At 45.7% G+C, this 13719-nt stretch overlaps 1 protein-coding gene across 1 annotated transcript in view; it reads left to right on the top strand.

Annotated features, from left to right (window-relative positions):
• Window positions 1-13719, top strand: part of TDP1 (tyrosyl-DNA phosphodiesterase 1) — a 980389-nt gene that overhangs the window by 377202 nt on the left and 589468 nt on the right. The window contains exon 13 of the mRNA XM_086937678.1: window positions 11270-11377. Coding sequence (XP_086793804.1) covers window positions 11270-11377 — 108 coding nt within the window. The remainder of the gene's footprint in view (window positions 1-11269; window positions 11378-13719) is intronic.

Here is a 13719-nt window from a genome sequence, read left to right as displayed (position 1 = left end):
GACCTACAGGATGCTTACTTCCACGTACCCATCTTCCCCAGGCACAGGAAGTTCCTAAGATTCAGAGTGGCCGGCAGGGACTTTCAGTTCAAGGTCCTTCCCTTCGGGCTACGTTCAGCCCCGAGAGTATTCACCAAGATGTTGGCACCGGTGGCGGCCCACTTACGGTTGCAAGGTATCCAGATTTATCCTTATTTGGACGACTGCCTTATCAAGGCCAATTCCTATGCCACCGCAAGCAGTCACGTCCAAACATGCCTGTCTCTATTTCAAGACTTGGGTTTTTCAATAAATTTCGAGAAATCATACCTGACACCGTCTCAGAAGACGTCTTTCCTGGGAGCGACTCTGGATTCCAGGAAAGCTCAGGTTTTCATTTCAAACGAAAGGCAAGCCAAGATCCAGGACCTGGCGAGAGCACTCCTCAGAAGAGAGTGCGTTTCAGTTCGACGATTAAAATCTTTCCTGGGGATGTTGTCATCATGCATTCTCCTGTCTCCGAACTGTCGTCTGAGAATGAGACCACTGCAAGAGGAACTCGGCCACCAGTGGGTGCAAGTATCCGGTTCCTTCGAAGATGTCATCGTCTTAACACCTCGAATGAAACACGCAATTCGGTGGTGGGCTCTGGCACGCAACCTGCAAGTCGGCCGCGCCTTTCTAGAAGAAGTCCCCAGTTTCGTCGTCACCACGGATGCCTCGCTGGAAGGTTGGGGCGCTCACCTTCAAGGGATGACAATCAGTGGCAAATGGAACGCACAACAAAGGACATGGCACATCAATTTGTTGGAGTTGAGGGCCATTTTCCTCGCCCTGAAATCATTTCAAGTGACTCTGTCAAACTCGTCCGTGTTGATCCGAACAGACAACACGACGAGCATGCACTACCTGAACAAGCAGGGGGGCACAAGATCGGCCCGTTTGTCTCAGCAAGCTCAGGAAATCTGGAATTGGGCCCTGGAACACAATATCAACCTGACGGCAGTTCATGTCCCGGGAGTAGCCAATGTCCTGGCAGACTCCCTAAGCAGATCCAAAAGCAGCACTCACGAGTGGGAACTGCATCAGCCAGCTCTGGACCACATTTTCCTGAGATGGGGTCGCCCCGAGATAGACCTATTCGCGACCTACCACAACAAGAAATGCACCCATTTCGCGAGCTGGACTCCTCACAAGGAGTCGTGTGGGGACGCTCTCTCTCTGAACTGGAAACAAATCTTTGCCTACGCCTTCCCTCCGATCCCTCTGATCCCCAAGGTCATCAACAAAATGAGGAGACAACCGTGTCGTCTGATTCTAATTGCCCCACGGTGGCCCAGACAATACTGGTTCACGCAGCTTCTTCTCCTCTCAGAGTGCGATCCAGTTCAGCTGCCTCAAATTCCGGATCTTCTGACTCTACAAGGCGGAAAAATATATCATCCAGACCCTCATTCTCTAAAATTGTCAGCTTGGCTCCTCAACACCATGAGTTCGCGCATTTGAACATTCCTCAAGACTGTCAGGAGGTCCTGGACAATGCTAGGGCGCCTTCCACGAATAAAACTTACAGGCTCAAGTGGAAGCGGTTTTGTGCTTGGTGCAGGACTGTGGGTTTACATCCTATCCATGCTGAACCAGACAAGATTTTGCCCTTCTTTTTACATCTTGCTAAATCGGGCTTGGCACACTCTACACTCAAGGTGTTCTTAGCGGCAATATCGAGATACCGACAGGACGGTCAAACTTCGCTGTACTCTGCAAGGATTATCCAGCAATTCTTTAAGGGTTTATTCCGCATGTTTCCACCAGTCCGTAGACCGCCTCCATCCTGGCACTTGAATATTGTATTAGCTCAACTCATGCGCCATCCTTTTGAGCCAATTCATAAAGCTGATCTAAAATTCGTCACCTGGAAGGTGGCTTTGCTACTGGCCTTGACATCTGCCAGAAGGGTCAGTGACATACAGGCATTTTCCTCTAAACCACCTTTCTTGCAATTCACAAATGATTCAGTGATACTGCGCACCAACCCGAGGTACATACCCAAGGTGCCATCGGATTTCCACCTGAATGAGCCAGTCATCCTTAAAACGTTTTTTCCAAGTCCGCAATCTCCAGCGGAACGAACTCTACACACGCTGGACATCAAGCGGTGTCTCAAGTTCTATCTCTCCAGGACAGCTGCCATCAGGAAAACTGATCAGTTATTTGTTGCGCATGGCAAACCACGTCAAGGCAGTGCAGTCACTAAACAAACTATCGCTAGATGGGTCTCTTCAGCGATTGGACTCTGCCATCTACAGGCGGGTAAACCCTTGCCAACCTTGCCCAGAGCACATTCTACGAGAGCAGTTGCTTCCTCAACTGCTTTGTTTGCTGGTGTGCCTCTCCTGCATATCTGCAGAGCTGCTACCTGGTCCAGCAGGCACACATTCACGAGGCATTACTGTCTGGAAGCTTCGAGCGACACCGATGCCTCGGTGGGGAGAGCAGTCCTGCGTAATCTTTTCCAATAAGGTGAGCCTCTGCTATTTCTCTCCCACCTCCTCTTGCTCTTTTACGCCTATTTTATTATTCCTTTGTGGTTTCTGCATTACTGCTATGTGCCTTGGCGTCCAAGAGCTGTATATAATGCTATGACTATTACTGCTCACTACTCTGATTCAGGCATGTGAATCTATGAAAGACACCCCTAATACTGGAGAAGAACAATAGTTACTTACCTGTAATCTGTGGTTCTCCAGTATTGGTGTCTTTCATAGATTCACATGCACCCACCCACCTCCCCTCAGAGGCTCACTTGGCTTTTTTCTTCTATACTTATTCCGGTACACTCCGGTGCTACAAAAATCTGAGAGCCTGGGTCTCTGGGGAGAGCTTGCTGGTGGGAGCTGTGGCCTGATTGGCTGCAGTTTGGTCCATACATAATGACATGGACAGGTTCTAATGTGGAAGTTTCTTTTACTGTAGCTAGGGCTACTTTACTTCCTGGTTGGGTATATTGTTATCTCTTATGTACTAAGGGTATATTTCACTACTTTTTTATGTACCGTGGGCTCCCACTCCGACGACGGGGAATGATTCAGGCATGTGAATCTATGAAAGACACCAATACTGGAGAACCACAGATTACAGGTAAGTAACTATTGTTCGTCAGGGTCTTGCTGGAGGAGGTACCGCCATGTTTGTTTCCGTTTGTTGGGGAAATGTAAGCCCCTAACATTGAGGGTCAGAATCTTCAGGGGCTTAGGTGCGCATGCAGTCATGTGTCATAGTATGTAGGGCCTGCTCGTGTCCCCCACCCCCGCCTTGCCAGAACCTCTTGACCAAATACTGCCTGTTGGCTCTCCATGATGATGCTGCTGATAGGATGATGATATTGGGTTATAGGATACCATTGGTCATAACATACCATTGGGCCTTTCCATTTATTCTCTTTAATGAAGAGGTCTCGCCCATTCTCTTTTATGTGCATTATAGCCTCTGTCCACCGGTTTTGACCTAATTCAGGACCACATCCACTCATTTGCTAGAGCTAGGTAATTCTTTTTTTTTTTTTTTTTGGGCATCTAACTTTTACTCTACGGTTAAATTAACAAGTATTAAGAGACTCGTTTTGTTGTGGTGGAAATGTGGTCAGAGACCTGCATGGAAGGCAACATGTTGGTTGATTGCTCATATGGGAGCAACCTTTTTGGAGTGGGAAATGATAAAGGTCATCTCTTAGCTTTTTCCCGGTGGCGAAGCAGAGCCTTGTAAAGAAGGGATCCCAAGAGCTGATGCTTTATCAATGGAGCAGTAGAGATTTCAGCGAGGACCTGTCACTGCAGGCTTACCTAAAAGACTTGAGACTTGCTTCCTATTTTGAAGACAGAGCTTGTGCTGATCGAGGAGACCCACATGTCTGACAATGCAAATCCCCCCCAAGCAGGAGATCCTTTCAGAGGCAGGTTTAGTCATGGCAGATGGGCCCAGGCAGGATCTCCATTTTGTGAGAACTGTGAACGTAAGCTTAAACGCAGTCAGAAGGCGAAGCATCTGTAAAGGTCAGTATTTTACAGGCCTTTTTTGTACCCTTCAGTGTGGATAAATACATTGATTTCTCTACATACCACCCGTACTCTGGAGTACAATTTGGTGATAATCTCTGTACGTTCTGAACAGCTAATAACTGTGCTTGCGGTTTGCCTTATTTATTTGTTGAGATTTATAGAGCGCAGCGAATACCCTTGGGCGTCTTGGCGCTAGTAAATTCCACCAGTCCACACTCGTTGCATGAGGCTCATTGGTTGAATAACCATGTTTTTAAGAGTTTCCGGAATTGATAAAGGGACGAGCTCGTCCTGATGTTGTGCGGGAGGGTGTTCCAAAGTTTGGGGGCAGCCACTGTGAAGCGACGGTCACCCCAGGAAACTTTCTTTGATCGTGGGATAACTAGGTGGTGCAAAGAGGAAGAGCGGAGCTGCCTTGAAGGTACATAAAGTTTCAGTTGGTTTTTAAGCGAATGTGGTCCTTGATTGTTTAAAGCCTTGTAAACTATACACAAAGACTTGAACTTAATTCTATTTTCGATTGTAAGCCAATGATACTGCCTGATTATTGCTGATATGGATTCAAACTTTGAAGTTCCTGAGAGCAGACGTGCCGCCGCATTTTGAATTGATTGTAATTTGTTTTTGACCCTAACCTGAGCGTTGAGGAAAAGACCGTTACAATAATTCAACGCTGTTAGAACTAAGGAACTCACCAAGGTTTTGATTAAGGTCTCCGGAAGAAAGGGTCGAATCTTTCTGATCATTTTCAATCTAAAGTGTGCCGTTGAAGCCACTTTGTTTGCGTGGTCCATGAAACTGAGTCCATCATCGAAAATGACGCCTAAGTTCCTGACTTTTGATGTGGGGGTGGGAGGGGAACCAAAGGCAGCTGGCCACCAGTAGGAAGACCATGCTGGAAGAAGCGGACCAAAAATAACTACCTCGGTCTTCTCCGAATTAAGTTTGAGGCAGTTAATTGCCATCCATTCTCCGATTGCGAGCAGACCGTTTTTAAAGTTTTGCGCTACTTCTCCTCCATCACCCTTGATAGCCAACACCAACTGCGTGTCATCCGCGTACGATGTTAGGCTCATCCCATAAGCCCTGATGACATTGGCAAGGTCCGACACGTAGATATTGAATAGTGTCGGACTAAGGGATGAGCCTTGGGGGACACCGCATGGCAGCGAGAGTTGGGCAGATCGAAAAGGTCCAAGGGTGACCGCTTGCGTTCTATCTGCAAGGAAGGAGGCAAGGAGATTTCTGGCTGAGTGACAAATGCCCAGTTTTTCGACACGGTCGATCAGGATGTTATGGTCGACCGTGTCGAAAGCTGCTGATAGATCTAGCAGTACTAAAATTGCAGTCCCGCCTTGGTCACGAATGGCCCTGACATCATCGGCGGCCTTTATAAGGGCGGTTTCAGTCCCATGATGTCTGCGAAAGCCAAATTGAGAGTCGTCTAGCAGTCGGTGTTTCTCGATAAAGTCTGAAAGTTGGAAATTCATGGCTTTCTCGACTACTTTAGCTAAAAACGGTAGGCTCGCAATTGGCCTATAGTTTTTAAGCTCGCTTTTATCCAAGCCGGATTTTTTTAATAAAGGTTTCAGCAATGTATTTTTTAAGGCATTTGGGTAGGTCCCTGAGGACAGGATGGCATTACAAACTTCAGTCAGCACCGGTATAATAGAATCCATGACTGAGGTTAGTGCTGAAACTGGACAGGGATCAAAGGCGGAGCCTGATTTAATGGTTGAGACAATGGTCTTCGTTTGGTCGTCTGTAAGTTTGTGGAAACTTGACAGTGTAGTGGCTAGGGATGGACAAGGAGAGATGGTGTTCATCCTGGATGTTTTGGAGGTGAAGGCTTGATAAATGTCATCCACTTTGGTGAAAAAGAAATTCGCCAGTTCATCGCAGAATTCTTGGGAGGGAACCGGGGCAAGGTCAGAGATATTACCTGCCAAGATTTTAGTTATTTCATATAGGCGTTTACTTGAATTTATGGCTTGGTCAATTTGGTTAGAGTAATATGATTTTTTTGCCTTGGTGATCATAGCTTTATAAAGTGCCAAAGCTTCTTTATATTCTTTCTTACTGGCCAGGTCATAATTTTTTCTCCACATCCTTTCCAGATTCCTATTACTTTGTTTTTGCCGCCTCAGCTCGTCAGAGTACCATGGGGCAGTCGGATTGGCTCGGTTTCTGGACAAAGATTTCGAACACACTGTTCGTTCGGTAGCCTGGGCGAGCCAGGTATGGAATTTTAACGTAGCTTCATTGGGATTGTTGGGCACCGTAGGACGCATATTATCCAGCTGCATTTTCAGCTCTGTCTGGTTTATATTCTTCCAATCTTTAAAGCAGCTTTGCTTTAAGGTGGAGTTGTTATTTTGGACAGTTTTCATGGAAATTTCCCCACATATGGCGTAATGATCAGTCCATGGCATTGGTACAATGTCCGTTATATGGAAACAGTCAACATTGGAGAAAACACCGTCTAAAATATGACCTGCTGTGTGTGTGGCCGAGGTGACTAATTGTTTTAACCCTAAGATCTCCAAGTCCGATATCAGGGTGGATGTGTCAGCCTGGTCAAGCTGGTCTAGGTGGAAATTTAGATCACCTAGCACTGTAAACGAGTTTTCCATTGCTACTGTTTCCAGCATGTTGCTGATACTGGCGAGAAAAGCTGTCCTAGTTCCCGGAGGACGATAAATCAGTATTCCCTTAAAGTTAAAAAGGGGGCTGAGTTGTATTCCAAATTGCATTGCTTCGCATGAGTTAGAAGGAATAAGGGTGGTTCTAACAGGAAAACACTCCCTGGCCAGAGGATGTATTGATGCCTCCACGCAGGTGTAAGTTTGTGTGCTTGCTATGTGCTCGTTCTCTAAAAGGAAAATGGCTCCTCTGTCGATTAATATGGTCCTGAGCCTTAGTTTGTTGTGTGCTGTAATAAATTGGGTTTATTGGTTGAGGGGGGTGAAATCCCCAACCAGGTAACAACCACAATCCTTCTCCGGATGAGTCCCAAAAAAACACAAAATTAACCTGTTCGTAACCCTCGGGTAGAAGCAATGTGTACAGTATTTATGCAGCAAGCAAACAGTAATAAAAGAAAAACATAACACAAGAAAAATCCCAAACCAGTTTAGAAAAATAGAGTACATTTTAATAAATAAAATGATACAAAAAGAATTAAGTCCAATTCGTAGAACCAGAGTTATGTATTTTAAAAGGTTTTAGTCAAATCTAGCCCAAATAGCACTAAATAGAACAAAGGGCCAACAGCGGGTGACTGGTCACACAAGACTGGGTTAAAGTCAAAAGCTAAGGCTTGACTGCCTTGGAGTGCGGGTCGTATACAAGGGGTGGTTTTGGCCCAGTCTTGACTTATCTTCGGATTTAAAGGGTCAGGGGACACACAGCCCCTCTTAACCAGCCACTTTAGCCCCCTGGGATCCCATCCTCATGGACCTTTTCTTTTTAAATTAGGGGAGGGAGCACATGCCCCCCCGAGCCAGTAGTGCAGGCGCGGTGCGTCCATTGGGGCGTGGGGGCGTAGCCCCCCCGCCCGCAGCTCCCTCGGCGTCTTTGAACTTAAGTAAACTCTCAGTTTACTTAAGTTTAAAGACGCCGAGGTTGAACTGACAATCATGTCAGTCAACATGACGCCGGACCGCCCGGTCCGCGTCATGTTGACTAACATGATTGTCAGACCAGTGGGGGGCAACAGGCATCAGCACAACAAAAGTGCGCATGAGTAGGGACGGAGGGCACCGTGCCCACGCATGCGCACTTGTGTTTTGACCTGTTTTGACCTGTTTGCGCATGCTCATTAGGAGCCCTTTGGGCTCCCAATGGGCGTGCTACGGGCGAAGAATAGCCATGCCCTGGCGCTGCCAGGATTGGCTTAGAGGGGCTGTACCTTTGGTGGTGATCCGGCCTCCCGTCTGTGTGTGGAGGCGCTGCGCTCCCTCATCACACAAAATGTCCCACTGCGAGGAGGAGGGTTAAGGGTAAAGAAGGTTCATGTATAACCATAATTGTTTATTGCCTTAACATCAGAGCGCGGAAGGCTGTGTTTCTGTACTGGCAAGAACTATCTGCACCTGGGGTTTCACAGCTGGCGAGCTGTTCTCTGTGCGGTTTGATTGGCTGGTACCAGGGCTATTGTTTCAGTAATAAATCCACGAACTGAAGTGTCCACCTATACAATAAGTATCTTTTAGGCATTTGCAGGACATAAACCTGGCCTGATGTGCGGCGAATCGCTTTACATAATGAAAGCAGAGATATGCAAAGCGAGTAGTCTCAAATATAATGATACATTGGGGCAAGTAGGAAGGTGGGGGCACGGAATGTTAGGGCCACTGTTTGGTTTTAAAGTGACCATAGCTTATTTTTATGACATGAAAAATACATTGATTCAGGATGGATAGATGGATGGATGAATCATGGATGCAGGATGGATGGATAAATGTCATTGATGCAGGATGGATGGATGGATGGATGAATGTGATTGATTCAGGATGGATAGATTGATGGATGAATCATGGATGCAGGATGGATGGATGAATTTCATTGATTCAGGATGGATAGATGGATGGATGAATCATGGATGCAGGATGGATGGATGAATGAATGTCATGGATTCAGGATGGATGGATGAATGTCATTGATGCAGGATGGATGGATGGATGGATGAATGTCATTGATTCAGGATGGATGGATGAATGTTATTGATGCAGGATGGATGGATGAATGTCATTGATGCAGGATAGATGGATGGATGAATGTCATTGATTCAGGATGGATGGATGGATGGATGAATCATGGATGCAGGATGGATGGATGAATGAATGTCATTGCTGCAGGATGGGTGGATGGATGGATGAATCATGGATTCAGGATGGATGGATGAATGCCATTGATGCAGGATGGATGGATGAATCATGGATGCAGGATGGATGGATGAATGTCATTGATGCAGGATGGATGGATGGATGGATGGATGAATGTCATTGATGCAGGATGGAAGATTGGATGAATGTCATTGATTCAGGATGGATAGATGGATGGATGAATCATGGATGCAGGATGGATGGATGAATGAATGCCATTGATGCAGGATGGATGGATGGATGAATCATGGATTCAGGATGGATGGATGGATGAATGTCATTGATTCAGGATGGATAGATGGATGGATGAATCATGGATGCAGGATGGATGGATGAATCATGGATGGAGGAATGTCATTGATGCTGGATGGATGGATGTCATGGATTCAGGATGAATGGATGAATGTCATTGATGCAGGATGGATGGATGAATCATTGATTCAGGATGGATGGATGAATGTCATAGATGCAGGATGGATGGATGAATCATGGATGCAGGATGGATGGATGAATGTAATTGATGCAGGATGGATGAATGTCATGGATTCAGGATGGATGGATGTGGTGGAAGTATAATTAGAAGGTATGCTCCGCTCGCTCGCTACATGCCGCTCATCCTGAACTTTTACGCCCCACCACTTTCAAATGTCACCAGCCGCCCCTGCAGTAGTGGCCCCATGGACCCCATCCTCTGGGGCCTTTGATCTTTATGAAGGGGAAGAAAGCAAACAGGCCTTTCTCTGAGCCACTGTTGGCCTTGGGAACCTCATCCCCAGGGTCGTATTCCATTATTAAGAAAAGAGGGTGCACATCCCCCCTCCCTGAGCCTTAGTAGGTCCTGGGAACCCCATCCTACAAAGCCGTATTCTATTTGGGAGGGGGACAACATGGCCCCTCTCCCTGAACCTTACTAGGCCTGGGGCCACAGCTATTTTAAAGGTGATGGGGGCATGGCTACCTTCCCCGAGGCTATTGTGACCCTGGGAACCCATCCCCCGGTGTCTCTCTTATTTCTAGGTGAGTGCCCACCAAACAGCAAGCCCAGAGGGAGCAGCTGTTTTTAAATTTCCCATCCATATGCCTTCCCAGCCCGTGCTCTTGCAGGTAGGGAAGGCATGTCTGCTTCCACCTGGCGGGAGCTTTAGAAATGGTCCGGCTGGCAGAAGCAAACTTTTGTTTCCGTGTCCACACTAATGAGGACAGGGAAAATTCTGTGTCCCTGGGTTGGGATCCACGAGACACTCTAATAATTGTGCTAGCCCTTGGGCCTTTAGTGGTTCAGGGAGGGGTTGCACCCCTCACTGTCAAATTCTGTTCAGATCTTTGGGATGTGGGCCTATAAAGGCTTGGGGAGGGGATTGCCATGCCCCCCTCTTCTTATTTGTTACAACTACCTGGGGGATGGGGTCCCCAGGGCCTCCTCAAGACTCTGAGAGGGGGGGCCACGCTCCCATCTCTCCAAAATCTACATTTCACATGTGCTGCCGGGCTCTGACCCATACCAGGTTTTTTCTTAATTCGCATGGGAGGCCACACATGTTTTTTTTTTTAAATTGTGTTTTTTTTTTCTATCGAGCACTTTCTTTCTACCAAATTTTGTGTAAATCAATTCAGCTGTTTGGGCTGTAGCTGTGACTAAAGATCCTATGGAAAAATTAATGGTGAAAACGTGTTTTGGGACCCACCCTTTTTCTCGGCCCCCCACTTGAACGATCACCCTGGAACGTTCCAGGAAGTTGCTGAGGTGAAAAACTTTTCGGGGTGAAAGCTTCATGAAGATTTGTCACACGGTGCCAAAGATATAAGAAAAGCAAAAACTGTATTTCCTATGGAAACATGATCCTAACTATAACTACTCAGGGGCTACTGCCAATGGGGTAGATGTATGTATAAAATCAATTAATGTTTATGGTGACCAGTATGATTCATTCATATATTCATTGAAAAACACAAGGAGTATAGCAGATTTCCGGTGAGATGCCAGAATGTGGTGTATGCTGGGTAAGTATAGATACTGCCTAACCCATAATACCCATAGTAAACAACAGCAAACCACTGGCAAAATTCCACATCAGGCAGGCACCCGCACTCAAGGAGCTGCTCCAGCAGTTAAAACTAATTTATTTCTGCCAACCTGGATCTGACAGAGACAACACATTTCGGCTCTCAGAGCTTTGATCGTACTGCTTGCCATAATCATTGCTAGCAAGGTTGCTACTTTATCACTGCCTGAGCGTCCCCAGCCCAGGTAGCCACCCTTCAAGGGCAAATATCCTTATATTACTTTTCCCCTATATGTCACACATTGCATTCTTTCAACTTTTCTAAACTGTGCATTGTTCTTTGCAGCAAGTGGACAGCAGACACATCTGGCCGCAGCAATGCCATGCCTCATATCAAGACATACCTGAGGCTGTCTCCAGACTGCCAGAAGATCGCCTGGTTTTTGGTAACAAGGTAAAATCAATTGGACTTCCTTCTGAGTATGCTTACAAATATTCCCAAGAAATAAAGTAAGCAGAAATGTGTGCTTGCAGGTATTGTAGCTAATATATGGTGTGAACTGGATTCCATGCACACAGGGGGTTCGCTTTGTTTCCATACCCAGAGACATACCTTCAAATAAATGACAGAAAAGCCCACCAAGGTTTATCTAGTTTTCATCTACTCAATGCTTTAGAGGCCTCTTCTTTTGAAGGGTATAAATTAACTACTTTTGATGCTCATTACATTTATTTTTTGCTGCAAAACTATTATTGTTCCTCTGTTGAGAGGTATTTTGCTGATCTAGAAATCAGGGCACCATCATTTTTGAGAGTCGACCTATCAGAGGGAGTACCCCCAGTATTATACATACTCCCGGCCAGAGTCTTCTCACTTCCTCAGGCTCCGTAATGCAGTGGGCGAGGGCGTTTAGCCATCAATAGGTGCAGTTGCACCAGAAGCCGGAGCTGCGAGTCCCACTCTTTATCGCAGTAATTGACTGTTTTTATCATTAAACCAGGGGATAGAGTGGCCAATTTTATTGCTTGCATTAAGCTTGTAGCACGCTTGCTATGACGCTGCAGGGGACTGTGTGTGAATCAAAGAATCAGGTCTTCGTGCAGTCTTTGCTTCAGGTACACAGCGTGATGGAGCTGGTCAAGCTAAGAGAGTATTTCTGAAGCCAGCAGTTGGATGGAAAACTTTGGAGGCCAGGTGTCGGATCATACGATCAATATAACATTGAACTAGTGAAAACCACTAAAAGGTTTGGTCTAGGTGGACAGTTGACTGACAGCTAAAACTTGTGCAAAAATAGTCTACAAACAACTAAGGGTTGTATTGTTACCATCTGGATTTGTTAGGTCAGTTGAAATTTACAACCCTTTTAAGAAAATGTAACAGACCAAACATTGTACTCTGTCTACATTGTATATCCATATTACATTTCCAGTCCAATATGCCTGTTAGCATAATGATATACTTTTCTCAAAATACAATACACACACACACCCGCCCCCTCCCATAACAATTTTCAGGGTTCCTAGGATAGGAGGGTCAAATTTTGCAGCAAGATTATCTAAATTATGAGACAAAAGAGGAAAATATCTGGCTTATTGTTTGGCAGCATTGTTATTTTTAATTTGATGTAGAACCAGCATTGTTTGCAAGATCTGCAAATTGTCTCTCAAATGGCATAATTATTGTGTAAATACTTCAGCCACAGTATTACATAAATCTGCGGACCCCCTCACTATTGTCCATTGTTTTATCAACAATGTATTCAACAAAACCTAACATTTTTAATTAGAATACGTCCCAATTGTCAGCTGCACATCAAAGAAAGCAGCTTTTTCTAGCTAACTCAAAATAAACATGTCATATAAAAAATACATAACAGGTATATGTGTAATATGGTCCGATATTGCCATCTTGGGGTTCTGGTGACATTTAAAAACCATTTGAACTCCTGATTATGTCATCACCAAAAGCTCCTAACAGCAATATTGGACCATATTACACTTGTTATGTATCCTTTATATATTACATTGTTGTGTGTGTGTGTGTGGCGGGGGGGGAGGGGTTAATTACTCAAAATGGGGTTGTATAAATCTCGCCTTTGGTAGTGACCTGTGAAATATGGAAAATATTTTGCAGGTCTCTTTAACATATGGATTTCACCTTTACAATGGCATCCCCAAACCATTATACAGGGATTTTCCATGGTAAGGGCCATTGGGATTATGCTGCAGGGAAATGCAAAGTCTACAATATTATGTGGTGTGTTGGATTTGGCACTTTTTTCAGGGTCATCCCTAAACTTTTTACCTTTCTCCCCGCCTTATTTCTGACATGGTGTTGGTGGTTTTAGGCCTCTGGGTACTTTAGCACTCCAGTCCAGTGTAAAGTGTGTGCGCTCTCTGTGTACATTGGGTAAGATTGGCCTGCCCTCCTATAGGAATGCATTGGGGATTCCCTGATCAGTGTGTCAGTGGTAATTCCTGATATAGGAGGAGCAGCGTGGTCGAGTTTAGTATATTTGGAATTGTAATAATAAATGCTGCGTAATTGTGTGCACAGATTTATTATGACTATTTGGGAAATACCACTTTAAGAGGTTGGCATTTCTGCGTGCTATGTGTCTGCCTGCCTGGTGTGAATTGCATGTCTAGCTTGTGAGTGACAGGGGCTGGGAGGTGTGTGTGGCTCCAGCAGGGGCAGGATGAGTTAGCACTAGGCTGAATGGGACATCTGCATTGGGAGTAGTGGGAGGAGTAATCCTCTGACCCTGTGCCTAGCATTGGCTGGCACCGCCC

The sequence above is a fragment of the Lissotriton vulgaris genome, chromosome 9, assembly GCF_964263255.1.
Source record: "Lissotriton vulgaris chromosome 9, aLisVul1.2, whole genome shotgun sequence".
Lineage (NCBI taxonomy): Eukaryota > Metazoa > Chordata > Amphibia > Caudata > Salamandridae > Lissotriton > Lissotriton vulgaris.
This window is presented reverse-complemented; position numbering and strand designations above follow the sequence as displayed.